Genomic DNA, 16440 nt, shown 5'->3' with positions numbered 1-16440 from the left:
CAACTTTATCCTTGTCTTACCTTTTAACTTTTCTCTTCCATATATTCTCTGACTGTACTCTGTCACTCTTGATTTGTACAAGTGCACCAACTTCACTGGTGGCCTTTTTTGTGTGTGTGCTTTTTTTTTATTAAATCAATTTTTTTTCACGTTTTTAAACTCAATTTGAAATGTCCAATTCAATTATCATCTCGCCGCCGCTACCCACTTGCCGATCACAAGGACTGCATATCAACAGGCAGCCCCCATTCCCTCCTCACCCTGCTCTCCAAGAGGCATTGTGTTTACGAGGTGAGGAACCCTGAGTTTACCATGTCTTCGCTTTCAGAAATATGTTAGCACTTGTCATCACTTTCACCATCTTTCAGTAATAGTTTCAGTAATAGTTCTCTCACTCTTCCTTTGATTCTACCCCATCAACTGAAGCAATTACTCAATTGTAACTGTAACATAGTAAATAAAAAACAATACACAAATGAAACTTATACAGGTTTAAATCCTTTATCATTCTTTTAGCACTCTAGCATATTATGTAGTTAATTGTGCTGTCCTGGCTGCCTGGAGGCTTCTTTGCAGGCATTAACGATCCAAAAGAGCAGAACAATTCCTGCACCTCAACTTATGGTTACTGACAATTTATGGACATGTACTGTGTAGTAGGGTAAATGTTGAGTCCAATAGATTATTTTTCTCAAGATAAGACATTTTGTTCTTAAATAATTGACTCTTTTTGCTAAATATGAGTGTGGTTAGTGTCACCGGCTGCCCTGCCCTGCCAGCCTGTAGACAAGCTGCAAGTGTAATTGGGAGATGAGGTCACATTGACTGGGCACGAAGAGATTTCCATTCTCTCACTGTCAGCTTCTTTGCAGGGCCTGTCCGGCACACAGCTGTACCACAGGCACTTGGGAAAAACTGTTTAAACAATCCTTTCTCATTCCCAGCTGAAACGAGGTAGCTGCACAGACCGAAAGAGCCATTGACAGAAATAGCTTATCTTAGTTTGCTCTGCACTCGAGTGCTGTTATTGAAGAGAGGGGGGTAGGAATGGAGTTGATAACTTTGATTAAATAATTTCCTTTGGGGAGATTTAATTTAGGAAATATAAAGAAAAGTAAATTTTGGGTATATTGAAGGATATTTTGTTGAGTTAGTTGTTGATCATGACAAGGCTTGGGTAGTCCCCATTTTTTTTTATTTTTTTTTTATTTTTCAGTCGAGTACCTAACGGATTAAGAGTTTGTTTAGAATTACTACATACTGTATTCTGTATTCATACGGTTTATTATGAGAGTACTTGTTGTCTCGGTGTCTGTCTTCCTGCTCTGTGAATTATATCATTAGTAGATAACAGGTACTGTAAGGGACCAAACACTACTCAAGGAATCTCAGATCAACAATGTTACCCAGATAATGGAAGCACAATCTCTTTCTTTAGTAATTACTATTTTTTTTATACAGTCATTTGTTCACAATAAGAGGAAGCTCTGCTTTTCGACCAACACAAGTCTGAACTTAAACAGAACCCTGTGATTTTACTTATTTCCCCGCCAAAAAAAGATGAACACAAACCCAGGGAAAAGTCTAAGTGAGGCCATGACAATCATTCTCATATTATTGTAGGCATCTCTTCCACATTGTAATGTGTGATGCTGCACCTCTTCATTGTTCTCAGACCCTCTGGGAGGAGAGCTCCTCAGTTTGTCACTGAAGCCAGTAAGTGGGGAGTTGAATGTTATTACCTGTATACTGCAATTGCTGATGTCTGTTGGAATGTCGCATAAAGGAACTTAATAACTATTATATCACATAATATGTAAAAATGCATTTTTTTTGGAGGAGGGGATAAACATACATACACACACATATTTCCATATATCCATATTGGTGTAATGAACCACAACAATGAACAAAAAAGCTGTTGTGCCCTGGACTATGAAATACACATCCATTATGATGATGGTAATGTTTCCAAGCTCAGTACAAACCATTGATACCCCACAGAGTAACAGACAGAGATGAATCATTTCACCCAACAGATCTACCAGTCAGGTTCTTCTTTGCAGTTTTATGACACTTTCAACATATCTAGAAGCCCTATGTATGAACAATTGGACTTAAAAATAATAATGGTAACCAGAAAATGGCTACACTTCATTCTGTAAGCAAGGATAGACCCATTGAGACTGAAGCCTAATTTACAGGAGTGGACTGGAGAGATGACCATCTGCAGGTTGTAGTAGCCGTAAACACATCACCTAAAACACAGGTCACATAACAACCATTGTAGCAATTCAACACCAGGTGTTGTTGATTGAGACCAGAGCATTCTTAACAGCAAGAATGACAAATAGCATGTAAACGAAGCATCCATCTGTGTCACTGCCTACATGGAAATACAGTTTCTATTCACCTCAATTATAATTTGAATACTGCATAGGCAAAACCTAGAAATATCATTACATTTCAAAATTAGGTGACAGTGTTAAGAGATATACTATCAGGTCACATATGTCATTTAAAATGTTTAGATTATTCTTTTTTTTTTCCCCCCAAGCTGGGTCTTACAGTGAGTGACTGGGTTTTATTTTGAAACCCAGGTTTACTAGGTTCTGAGTCCCAATTTGGGTTAAGACTGATGCTTTTAACAGGGTACTGTCTTTAAATGTAAAATCCAGCCCTTTACAATGTATTTTATTGCCTAATCATCTAAAGCCAGTGTGTAATATAAATATTTAATCCGTTTTGAAGAAGCAGAATCTTAAAACATATCTGCTGCTTTGTTTACTATGATTATTATGATTGGTCACAGGGATATCAGCAATAATGACTTACTGTAGATCACACAATACCATCAGGTAATACTTTTAGTTTTATTACAATTATATTGTTATTGATATTTTACATCTAATTATATTTTACTTTCCAACATGTATTGGTGACAGTTGATGGATGGTGCCCCTCTGGAAAGAAACATTAAAAAGCATGACAGTATGCAGTTAGGTTCATAGCGTTGACGTTGATTAATTAAAACCATAGGCTTGGTTTGGGCCATCTTGTCAGTGCTTAGTCCTACATTATTTTTGATTGATGGTAAAATTGGTTAAAATGAGCAAGGAACTCAGAGCACAGTGTAATATTCGTTAAGATAGAGCACTGGCTGTCAGCAGTCAGAACACCCTGCATCATACTTAAAGTGACGTGGCAGAATGGTCGCCATGCGGCTGAGGTTAAGTGTCCTCACCCAGCTCTGGGCTCAATGAAAATTAATGGAAAAGCATTTGAGCCGTTTCATTGGTTCGCCTGAACCGTTTTAACCACACGCTATCCGCTGCAGAGTTTCCTATCAGGGCATCAATCTTGGAACTGCTACTAATCTTTGTGAGTTCTGCTAGGGGAATCAATAGAAATGTAGTTGTGGAATTAAAACTGGGAAATGTTCATTTACATTCATTAACTTTTTTTAGAGGCATGCCCGCCTAGTTCCCTTAACTTTATGTTATTGTGCACCTATTAGAATCCACAATGGTTTCTTTGCAGAAGTATTTCTAATTCCAGTTAGAACTCCACTTAGCACGTGCTGTGTCATCCTGTTTTACTGCTATTGGGACCAGTGTTACAAAGGTAATATTCACTCTAAAAAGCTACACTGTTTGAACAGGATCAACATCACAGTACCTGTGGAAAAACATGGAGGGCAGCTTCATAGTGCTGTAAAAGGTTTCATGTAAAAGAAGATCATTTTTAACTTCAGCTTTTCCATAGATGAATAAAGACAATATAAAATACACATTGCTCAATGTTTGCTAAAGCATGTTTAAATTGCATCTGTGAGGTAAGAAAGTCATAAAATAGACAACTTCAGGCATGTTGTTTTACATTCCATGTTATTTGCTTACATGCTGTCTATTACGTCGATCTAATCATATGGGGATTTGTTTTTTTTCATATATTTAAGCAAGTTCTGTGTTAATGAATTTAAACTGTGCAGTCTATGAATTTGCGCATTTTGTTTAAAAACCCCCCCCCAAAAAACAAACAAACAAACATTTGAATATATGTTTGAATCAGTACTTTGTCCTATCTCTCTTGTGACAGCTAAATAAAACACAATAACTTACTGTTTGATCATCAAAAAAGGTTGAGTGCTACTAATTCTCTTTTTTCTTGGCCTGATTACTTTTTAATGATTCGTTGGAAAGATGAATGGCAACACTGAGTGTCCAAAATTAGACAGATTGGAAGCTGCTGGAGTATTTTGTATAAGGTTAATGTACTTCAGTTTCATTCTTTACTGTGTCAGTCATTTCTGAAGTTATCGAGCTGAGGCTGTTCAAGAGTGTAGAAGTAGACAACCAGATTAAGTGTTTTTTTTGTTGCTTGTTGAGACATTGTGATGGTATGGAGTAGAGTTATTGAGTTGGATGGTAAAAGGGCTTGGGCAGTTACATTTTTGCTTGGTTTTTACGAATGTAGTGGACAAAGAAAAAAGCCAGCAAAGTAATAACTTCCACCAATCTTGATGTGCTTGGATGCGTTAACCTCAGTGAACACAGTACTACTAGCCTCAGAACAACACTATTCCTGTCCCACTCTCTGACAGTGCCTTTCTCGTCATAAAGGAGAGCTTTCAATAAGATTGAGTAGGGCTGGCAGAGCTCCGAGCTCATAGATGATCTTAGAAATGTCAAGAATGTGAAATACATGTTGACAAATTGTGCCAGAAGTGGGTATTTTTTATTTGACATTTGCAAATATTTTGTGACATGTTTCATAGGAAAAAAAAAACCTGAAACACTTATTTTGGTTGTTTTGATGTCCTTTTGCCTTCATTTGTAATTTGAATTGAGCTCTTGTAAGAAGCTTGAAGCAGAGAATCTAGAGAGCATCCGAGATCATGCTGGGTAGGCTCTTTGAGTATAAATATGTTACTGTGATCTGTGGTCATGTAACTAGCCTGCTTAAATGAAGCCTAGAGTGCTATTGTGATAAACTGTTTGTGATAAAACATTTGAAAAGGTATCTTGAATATTATTTAAATCTGTTAAGGAAAGGGAGTTGCAAAATAAACTTCGTGACACAGTACAAAAGCAAACCTCTGCGCAGAAATGTATGTTAAAGGAGATTACAATGTGATTTTAATTGCTTTTTAAAATGCACCTTGCTATTTTATTGTTTGCAATCATTCAGCATGTTTCTTGGTTCTGTTGCTCCAATATTCAGTTATTTAACCAGCTTTAAATAAGCCTAGTGTACAAATGTATTCATTATTATTATCAAAACGGCAAGCTGCAGTATTTTCTGCTCTAGACTTGTCTGACACATCTAATCAGGAAAGAGAAGGATTCTACAGACTCCAGTCCAAGGTCTAGCAGTAATGCAGGTCTTGATTGTGCTTGGCAGGAACATGGCTTACTTTGGTTACAATCACAGTGGTTGTCTTCTTGACAACTGATACAAAGCGGTTCTCTGTAATGGCTGTGTCAAAGGCTTTGCGATTCAGCCTGCAGTATTCATGGAGTATATACTCAGGGTTAGAAACTAACAATATTGTGCTACTAGTCCAAAGGACTAGTACCTTTTGAAACTTGCTAGTCCTTATGTGAAGTGCCTAAGTTGGAATCAACAACAACAGTTGGGGTCCCTAAAAATACGTTTAGATTTTATTTTGCTAAAAAATAAACACATATAAATTTAGATTTACATTTTTTTTTAACAAAGCACCTTCATAAATGCTCATACAGATTGATCAATCACCTGTTTGCACCTGGTTACTGAGCGACTATCTGTACTGTGTGCTGAGAAACTGACACTGACAGCACCAGACGGGATGACAGGAAAAAATTCTCAGCCGTGTCACCTTGCTGTATGAAGTACTCGCCCAGAGGACTACTGGACACAGACATCAACTAGTCCTCATCAGATTTAATTTGCCTTGGGCGAGCGGGAGTTTCTAACCCTGTATACTGAAGTACATATTTTAAAAAATGCTAGCTCGGAAATATATATATATATATATATATATATATATATATATATATATATATATATATATATATATATATATACAGACGTGCTCAAATTTGTTGGTACCCCTCCACAAAAAACAAAGAATGCACAATTTTCTCTGAAATAACTTGAAACTGACAAATGTAATTGGCATCCACCATTGTTTATTCCATATTTAATAGAAATCAGACTTTGCTTTTGATTTTTTATTCAACATAATATTGTAAATAAGAAAACAAATGAAAATGGCATGGACAAAAATGATGGGACCGCTAACCTAATATTTTGTTGCACAACCTTTAGAGACAATCACTGCAATCAAACGTTTTCTGTAGCTCTCAATGAGACTTCTGCACCTGTTAACAGGTAGTTTGGCCCACTCTTCCTGAGCAAACTGCTCCAGCTGTCTCAGGTTTGATGGGTTCCTTCTCCAGACTGCAAGTTTCAGCTCTTTCCATAGATGTTCGATAGGATTCAGATCAGGACTCATAGAAGGCCACTTCAGAATAGTCCAATGTTTTGTTCTTATCCATTCTTGGGTGCTTTTAGCAGTGTGTTTTGGGTCATTATCCTGTTGGAGGACACATGACCTGCGACTGAGACAGAGCTTTCTGACACTGGGCAGTACGTTTCGCTCCAGAATACCTTGATACTCTTGAGATTTCATTGTGCCCTGCACAGATTCAAGGCACCCTGTGCCAGGCGCAACAAAGCAGCCCCAAAACATAACCGAACCTCCTCCATGTTTCACTGTAGGTATGGTGTTCTTTTCTTTGAAAGCTTCATTTTTTCGTCTGTGAACATAGAGCTGATGTGACTTGCCAAAAAGCTCCAGTTTTAACTCATCTGTCCAAACGACATTCTCCCAGAAGGATTGTGGCTTGTCAATATGCATTTTAGCAAATTCCAGTCTGGCTTTTTTATGTTTTTCTTTCAAAAGTGGAGTACTCCTGAGTCTTCTTCCATGGAGCCCACTTTCGCTCAAAAAGCGACAGATGGTGCGATCAGAAACTGACGTACCTTCACCTTGGAGTTCAGCTTGTATCTCTTTGGCAGTTATCCTTGGTTCTTTTTCTACCATTCGCACTATCCTTCTGTTCAATCTGAGGTCGATTTTCCTCTTGCGGCCGCGCCCAGGGAGGTTGGCTACAGTTCCATGGACCTTAAACTTCTTAATAATATTTGCAACTGTTGTCACAGGAACATCAAGCTGCTTGGAGATGGTCTTGTAGCCTTTACCTTTACCATGCTTGTCTATTATTTTCTTTCTGATCTCCTCAGACAACTCTCTCCTTTGCTTTCTCTGGTCCATGTTCAGTGTGGTGCACACAATGATACCAAACAGCACAGTGACTACTTTTCTCCATTTAAATAGGCTGAATGACTGATTACAAGATTGGAGACATGTGTGATACTAATTAAAGAAAATAATTAGCTTGAAATATCACTATAATCCAATTATTTATTATCTTTTCTAAAAGCTTCTTTGCTTTATTCTATGACATATCAAAGGCATGCAAGTATACATGATAAAATAGCTTTTAATTTCATCACTTTTCAGGAGGAATGAAGCATTATTTCAATGAGCTGTAAGGGTACCAACAAATTTGAGCACGTCTGTATATATATATGTATATATATATATATATATATATATATATATATATATATATATATATATATATATATATATATATATATATATATATATATATATATATATATTGTGGCACGCACACACACACACACAGGGGTGAAATTCTCAACAAAAAAGTCCAGGTACTCATATGCACAGCCGGGTGTAAACATTAGATAGTTGAACAGAACTAACTTTTATTTATTATTTGGATTCTGAGCTCCCCCTCTCGTGCTTTAGCACAGCCGGACTCAGAGTCACAGGCAAGGCAGACGGGCCCGCTTCATCCTGCCGTGGAGACTTCAGACGTCGATCAGGGTATTGTGCACAATATTCATTAAGTGTTTTTCTCTTGCACCCCATTTTCAAATCAAACTAATAACTGTCACCGTATACCTAAAGCAAAAGCTTACGTACACCTTACGTACACCTTACGTAACCCACTAATTTCAAAGTAGGCGCTTTGAATGACAGGCGCTGTAGCTGGCAAATGAGAGCATTCTAGCACTGCATCAGTCAACGAGATCTGTCAGAACCGGGTGAAACTACAGTACTAACGGACCACTGAGATGACTGACAGCGACCCCCAGCCATTCAGAGCGGAACGGAGACGGGACAGACAGCAAGTATAAAAACTACACAAACTAGAGATGATTTGTAAATTATTATTTTTGGTAAGAAAATAAAAAACAGTGACTGGTTTTACCGACATTTATCGTATATAAATTTATTTCAGTCAAAATTATATTTTTGGGGAATTCTTTGTTTAACAAGCTTTACCGATTTAATATTGAAAAGTAGCAAGCCTAGTTATAATTAAGAACAGTAGTAGAATACAGCAAAGTGTGGAGCAGTTAAGTACAAGTACAAGAGTACAAGTACAACTGGGTGCCATGTAATCCATAGTATAGTCGAGAGTTGCGAGATAGATATATATATATGTGTGTAAAGATAAAAGTGAAATCACAAATATGGAAAACATATTCAGTCATAAGAAACATGTTGTGCAAAACTAGCAGGTACATTGTACAGCTCAAAAGCATTGAGATTTAATCTTAAAAAGAGGTTTTGAGTTCTAAAGTTATGTGGTTGGAAGCAGTGTTAGTGAAATGAGCCACAGTTAGAAAGATAAATCATTGTTTTCGATCCATGTCTATAAATGTCTACCAAAGCACCTCAGTATTCAGTCTTGGGGTTTTCTCGAAACCGACAGTGTGTGGTGTTGTTTGTGTGAGGTGAACTACTGCTCACTGAGGCCTGGAGACCAGTGCATACACACCTTTCCCTTTGAAATATCAAAATAGAATATATATCTTGTTTTTGTGGACTTCTCCTGATGTATTGTTATCCCATGTGGTTAGCATGTTGCTTCTGTTTTTTTTTTTTTGCTGCTGCATCAGATGTGATGCAGTAGCCAGTCAAGTGTGCGTTAAACCTGACCAGGAGCCAGGGCAGATCAGATGGAGACTTGGCACCATAATTGATTATTACACATAGCACACAAGGAGGACAGGTTAGTGCATATTGTGCATTTCCCTACAGACACCAACACAGTCTCAGGCTTCTGCCTCTGACATGTTGATTTATATATTTGCAACTCTTCCCTAATGAACAGTGCCCCATCATGGGTCATTGGAGCCCCCTGCTGAATAAACCCTGTCACTGCTGCAAGCCAGAATGAGTGATGTTTCATGCTTTTTTTTCACAGAGGATTTAACGGCTCTTGGCTACAATAGGGAACAACCATGGAGCTGTAAATAAAAGTTACTTGAGTATTCATATTGGCTTCTTTAAGATTTCACTTTTATTCATGTCATTATTATAATGTTCAAAATGGCTGGTAGCAGAGTTTCAAGTTTGACCTTGCTATTACCTTGTATTATTATTATTATTATTATTATTATTATTATTATTATTATTATTATTATTATTTATTTCTTAGCAGACGCCCTTATCCAGGCAAATGAAAGGCTAAAAGAGTAACCTTTCTACTAAAAAGTTGTTGTTTTTTTTCCACTATTTTTAGTATTTGAACTGCAGAGCTTCTATTTTTTATTTATTTTTGTCTTGCATGGCTCATTTTCAAGGCACATCTACAGGGGTGTGCAATTCATATCGCCTGACGCCCAGGAAAACAAGATTTGTGTGAGGGACAAGTTCTGCCATTATACTTTGCCCGTTGGACAAATATTTTTTATTTATTTTTCCAATGTTCGTTTTGTTGCTAGAAAAACACTCTGTGTGTATTTCTAGAGAGCCACGCAAGTGAAAACTGAATTGCGCAAGTCTAGCACCTACACACAAACATTTAAAAAAAGTGTTTACCTCCCAAGGCAAGGCACAGACTAATCTTTTAAACTTAAGGTGTTATTTATGTTTTTTGGAAAATTAGCAGTGATACTGCTTTCTTAATACATGAACCTGGCATTAAAATGCAGCAATCTAGTAAAATTACAAAAAAAAAAAAAAAAAAAAAAAACACTCCCAAAGGTATTCGGTATTAGAAACTTTGTGGCCAAGTGTGTCCTGAGATGTTTAAAAAAAAAGTTTAGTTTACTGTTTAGAAGCATTTCAAGACCAACTTTCTCTGGCAAAAAAATGTAATGATTTTTTTCTTTACATTTTTAGTGTTGCTAACCTAGTTTGCCATTTACCATATTTACATATTTTTTTAGATTGAAACACTATATTAAAAAAAATAACTAAAAAATAAAAAAAATAAAAAATGACATGCACAATCCATCGACTTGTGAAACTATTAAAACATGAAGATTGACAAATATGTTTATAATGACAGAAATGAAATGCTTATATATGAGATTACCTGTACAATATTTTACATTTTTCAATGACAGTACTGCAAGGAAAGAATATTATTATTATTATTATTATTATTATTATTATTATTATTATTATTATTATTATTATTATTATTATTATTATTAGTAGTAGTAGTAGTAGTAGTAGTAGTAGTAGTAGTATCATCAAATATATCATTTTAGTAATACTCTTAAAATTAAACTCTTAAAATGTTATTATTAAACCTACAGATCCTCAGATGTATTTGTTTTCAGCCCACATCCACACTACAGTGAAACCTCTTAATATCACTCCTGTCACCACGCTGGGGAAAAGGTCCTGATATTGCGTTGTTATTTTCACACTTCGGTTAATGTCACTCAGTCATTCTTTTAATGTTTTACTGAAAGCACGGTTCAGATCTTATCCATTGCTACTGTCTCATGCAAATGCAGTTAATTCGTAAGGGAAGCGGTACTGTCTGCAGCTCACTGGAGAAGGTCTTGACCTATTCTCTGCCTTCTCTGACTGATAGCCACTGTATCAGATTTCTGTAGTTCAGCTCCATTATATACCTTGACCTACAGATACATGCTTGACCCTAATTAAATGGTACAGGTTGCATTAGGAATCAGACTTCATCATTGTCATTGTTCGTGGTATTGATGTTTCCTTTTCTCCCATGCTTTGTCAGGATGTTATTTTTGTGTCGTGTTGTGCCTCTGTTTTTGACGTATTTTGATCTTTGTCTCTTCCAGAGCACAGTGATAGTGGAGAAATCCATTCAGGACTTGATGAACCTAATGCATGACCTAAGTGCTTACTCCAACCAGTTCCTTGAGATGGTGTGTGACAAACTAAAAGAGCACAAGGAAATCTGCAATACAGCATACAGGTAACTTCACAAAAGTCTTGACTCTAAATACTAATTATCCCAACATGAAAATCTTCTTTTAAACAACTGTTTTCAGCTTTTGACCCCAGCTTTGCCTATAGTTTCCTGGTTACTAGAATCGCAAACTCTGTTAAGCACATTTCCATCTTTGGCACTCCGATGGTGACGACGCAGGCAGCAGCGATACTGCGCATTAGGCGCTGTCAGTGTTTCGTAAAGTGTTCACAATCTTTCAGGAAGATCACTGGACCAAAGCATGCTATATATTGACATTGCTCCCTTTGTGGCATTTTAAAATTCTGTGTCAGTTAGTGCGGTGTAAAAAAAAAAACATATCCTGCAACGGCGGCTTTATCAGCTTTATCAGAATTCATTTAGTTATGCTGTTAAAATATTGATGCAAAAGCTAATCTGTGAATACTCCAAACTTGTTACAACTTGTATTGGTCCTTTTGGAAAATCCTTGGATTAATCAATGTTAGAAATTCAACTTGAATACTAAATTGCAAGTCAAACTTTGCATGATTTATTATTTCAAATCAGAGGCAAGATGTGGCTTCTTATTTAAAGGGTTTATGTATGGCAGCTGTTTTTAGAGGTTATGAATGTCTTGTATTTTGTGTCCTCTTTAGCTTTATGGTTGAATGTTAGGTACAGGAGTAGTGGTTAGGGCTCTGGACTCTTGACCGGAGGGTTGTGGGTTCAATCCCCAGTGGGGGACACTGCTGTTGTACCCTTGAGCAAGGTACTTTACCTAGATTGCTCCAGTAAAAACCCAACTGTATAAATGGGTAATTGTATGTAAAAATAATGTGATATCTGTATAATGTGAAATAATGTATAATGTGATATCTTGTAACAATTGTAAGTCGCCCTCGATAAGGGTGTCTGCTAAGAAATAATAATAATAATAATAATAATAATAATAATAATAATAATAATAATAATAATAATAATAATAATACAGTATTACCTGCCAGCATCCTTTAAACTTGTATGTATGCAGGGATGGAAATAACACTCGTAATGTGTAGCAGTTTCAGGTTTTAAAATTAGTCTAATTAGCCCAAGTGTAGTATTATTATTATTATTATTATTATTATTATTATTATTATTATTATTATTATTATTTCTTAGCAGACGCCCGTACCCAGGACGACTTACAGTTGTATACAAAAAAATACATGTCAAGAATGACAGTACAGTATAGGTAACAAACTCAGGTGTGTCTTATTAAACTCCTAGTAAAACCTGGAATGGATCAAACTGCTATGCAACAGGAGTCTTATTTTCATCCCTTATGTATGTATGTATGTATGTATGTATGTATGTATGTATGTATGTATGTATGTATGTATGTATGTATGTATGACTACATTTATTTAAAAGCTGCAAAACGTGTGACATGCTTTGATTGATGCGTCTTGTATATCAAAATGGTTTTATGTGAAAATCAGTCAGCATTGCGATTGGTTTGATATTTTTGTTTATATATCCATGGTCATAAAAAAAGTTTTGAGTAGTTATTTTTGTAGTTTTATATCGGGTCACAGAATCAAAAGACAGTATTTGGGAATCTCTTAGGAAACGCATGTATTTGCTTTCAATTTGACAAAGTTATTATAAATAATCCCAAACAGTCTGCACTGTAAATGTTTATCATGTTACCGTTTGTAGTTTCTTTGATTACATGATGTTAAATAATAGATCTAAATTGTGTTCATATAGTTTTTTTTTTTTTTTATTAAAATGACAATCCTACAATTCTAGGTAATGCAAAACTTTTGGCCACAGCTGTACTCTATCGAAAACAGCTATTACTGTTAATAAAATGTAACCGCACCTAATAAATAAAACAAAAAGAGATTTTGATTATTATTTATGTTTACCTGCGCATTTATGCATCTGAAAATGCTTTCAAATTGTGCTTCACTGATTAGTATTCAGTTATACAATGAGTTGAAAACTGAAAAGTTCATGAGTAGCTCGGTGTGCTCTGAGGATAGCTCTCCAGTGGCAGAATCGCCAGATGCCTGCTTCACCCACCCTAATATCAGAGTGGAAATCAGCTCAATCATGCATGCAGGTGGATGATAATTTAGAAACATTACTATACTGACCTTTGAGCTGCTAAACAAACAAACAAAAAAATATGAACAGTGGTTAAGAGATAATATATCTAATACCATAAAAAAAAATCAATTAGATATTTTTTTTTTCTTTTACTTTAATTTTTATTTTTGAGTCATCCTACGTACCCCCTCTGAACCTGAGAAGTACCCCCTGGTTGAAAATCCCTGATCTAACCGGGTGGAAGTCTAAAACAGATGTTGTGATTGTCCAGGTCGACCATAAAAACAATATACCACCATGTAAAATGAATTAAAGGCCTTTTCTACTTATTCGCCTGTAAGTAGGGGTATTGTTCAGTCTGAGGAGAAGCTGACAATCAGTGCATCGTGGGCCAAGGATGAAGACATCAGCAGGCTGCTAAAATCCCTTCCCAACTGGTCTACCATGGCACAGCCCAGACAACTGAGGCAAAAGAGAGAGGACGAGGAAGACTTTACCCGGTAAGGGAATTCTGAATAAGCTAACTGACGGGGAGGGAGCGATTTTCTGAAGAGAAATGTCATTGTTCAGTCTCCGGTAATAGCAACACAATTGTAATTGTCCTTTGGGAAGATAATAAGTTATGTATTAATCCGTAATTGGGATTGATACCTTTCTGTTTACTTGTGTTAAATGTCATCTGCCTGGAGATGTGATTAATGGTATTTTTCTGGGGTTTATAAAATGAGATGGCAGTTTAGGTTCTCGTGCTGCCTAGTGGCTATGAAGTAATTTTACAATGACAGCTACAGGACTGAGCATCTAACACAGTGGTTCCCATGTGTGTTTCAAGTAGAATTTCTGCAGCCCTTTGGTCAAGCTGTCCCAGTGTCCGTCTTGACTGTCGACCCAGGCAATCAACCCTGATAAGCATTATTTCACTTAATAAACATAAAATGTGATAGGACTTTTGATAGCCTATACAAAAAACAAATCTCTGAAGGATATATACCATTTTTTAAATGCTGATGGATAAATATGACAACCCCATGGTAAAATCAATATTTAGACATGCATATTCATTTGAGTAAAATCTCTTGTATATGTGTCAAGAGGATATTAGAGGGTTATTTATTTCAAGAATATGAATGCCCATGACTTCCATCTCTCCTTCAGAGTGACTCTTCAATTTGTTTGCAAGTCAGGCATACTAAATGGAAATTCCCTGTGGCAGTCCCCCTACAAACAAAGCTAAATATGATTAATTTGATATTCCTTAGCAGGTCACACGCAGCCCATTTTGTAAGGGGTTCCAGGTTAAATGAAGTGGTGACCCTGTCCAAAAACGAAGGCTTCAGCACTATAGAGTAGTCCTTGTTAAGATACAAGATTAAGGCGCCTCTGGGGTTGGCTGCCACATAGTCTTCCGGTAGGAGAGAGAAAGGACGAGAGGTGAGAGAAAGGACGTGAGGTGAGATACTCCACTGTATAAAACCTATTTCGCAAATCCCCCTGACAATATTTGTTAATTTTAATAATACAAAACAATATACACTATGTTAAACACGTTTGAGAGTAGGCTGGACGAAACACAAAAAGTCTGCATCAGCATTTCAAAAAAGGGGACAGTTCATATTTTGGTGACATAAATAAGCAGTATTGGGAATACTGTGGAAATCTGTTAATACCACTTCCCTATCTTACCACCTCACTATAAAAATATTGGAATCGTGAAACCCACTTCGATGTAACATAAACACATTTTTAAAGTAGAATTACTAAGTTTGAGAAAATATACCAGTATAGTTTATTGTGGTGGTGTTACTTCTTTATTTCTTATCTTTTCTACTGCACATTATCAAACCAAAGACATTTTAAGTTAAAGTTAATTATGTATGGACACAGTTGGATGGAACAACATCTGCCTTAATACTGAAATGCAATATTTATTTTGAGATAAATGAATATGGAAAAGGAAAAAAAAAAAAAAGTTCTGTTTTGGCCATATGTCTCTTAACTGTCCAATCTGGAAACTGTCTATGCATGCTGCTCCTGTATTCAATACTAATTGCATTGTCTGAGCCCCAAATGCCATTACGTGCAGTAAAAACTGTACCTATTTACTGAGGACTTTTGTGTCGATTTTAATGAACTAATTTCCTAGTGAAGTTTATTAATGGATGTGTTCTGAGAGAAGCACAGGCAGGTACTGATGGCTAAAGCTCTCCTCATTAGGGAAGTAGCAGGATAACATTATTAACACACTAGCCTTGAAAGGTTAAGTAAAGAGAAGATGAATCTGCATGGAGCTGAGGCATGTAAATCTTATTAATTATGTCCAGTGCCTTCCTTGTTAATAATTAGAGAAACATACATAAATAATCCTTACTTCTATATTTTAGTGTATATAGATATATTTAACATGTTATATGTTGACTGTAATATGTGAATAAAACAGCCTCCTCTAGGTATAATAATAATATACTTGAATAAGGAGGGTATACTTTAAAATGTGGCATAATCATAATGTAGCCATCCTATTGTTTAAGAATTAAGAATTAACATTGGTCCTGATGGCTCTTGTTTCAGAGAAAAATGTACTTTGTGGTGGAAAAGTACAGCAACTTCAAATCAATCGTTAGATGAATTCTCTTCTGATCTGTTCAAGAGGGATTTAGGCCATTTAATAGGCTTGCTTTTACTACATATTTTGAGCAAGTATTTTTCTAAAAAAAAGATATAGGCAAACAAGACCTGCCTCGTGCACCCTGTTCATCTGTTCAAAACACAGTTAAAGTGTAATGACAGTGAGGTCACATGAGGCTTTACTGAAATGAGTGGTTACTTTAGGTCTTTTTTTTGTTGCTTTTTGAATTCAACACCTAATCAGTAATGCATACTAGAACACGGAGGAGTGAAAAGCCCTGAGCCAGGTTGTGTTGTTAAGTGAAGTCAATGGTAAAGATTTTTCCTGCTCAGTATTCCCAGAGTGCCAGACTGTAATCGGTCACTGGCTCCCCTGAGGCCGTGCTCTGACAGCCTCGCTGTC

General features: G+C 36.3%; 1 protein-coding gene across 3 annotated transcripts in view; it reads left to right on the top strand.

Moving 5' to 3' along the window:
- The window catches only part of LOC117420019 (exocyst complex component 4-like), a 138327-nt gene that overhangs the window by 101525 nt on the left and 20362 nt on the right, over positions 1 to 16440 (top strand). For 2 of the 3 annotated variants that reach the window (XM_058985933.1, XM_034033515.3), the window contains exons 12-13: positions 11203 to 11339; positions 13754 to 13912. In XM_058985933.1, the coding sequence (XP_058841916.1) occupies positions 11203 to 11339; positions 13754 to 13912 (296 nt within the window). The remainder of the gene's footprint in view (positions 1 to 11202; positions 11340 to 13753; positions 13913 to 16440) is intronic. The other variant, XM_034033516.3, reaches the window with a different exon arrangement.

Source organism: Acipenser ruthenus, chromosome 14 (assembly GCF_902713425.1).
Source record: "Acipenser ruthenus chromosome 14, fAciRut3.2 maternal haplotype, whole genome shotgun sequence".
NCBI classification, from domain to species: domain Eukaryota; kingdom Metazoa; phylum Chordata; class Actinopteri; order Acipenseriformes; family Acipenseridae; genus Acipenser; species Acipenser ruthenus.
The sequence above is the reverse complement of the archived record's forward strand: the minus strand, read 5'-3'. Positions and strand labels throughout refer to the sequence as shown.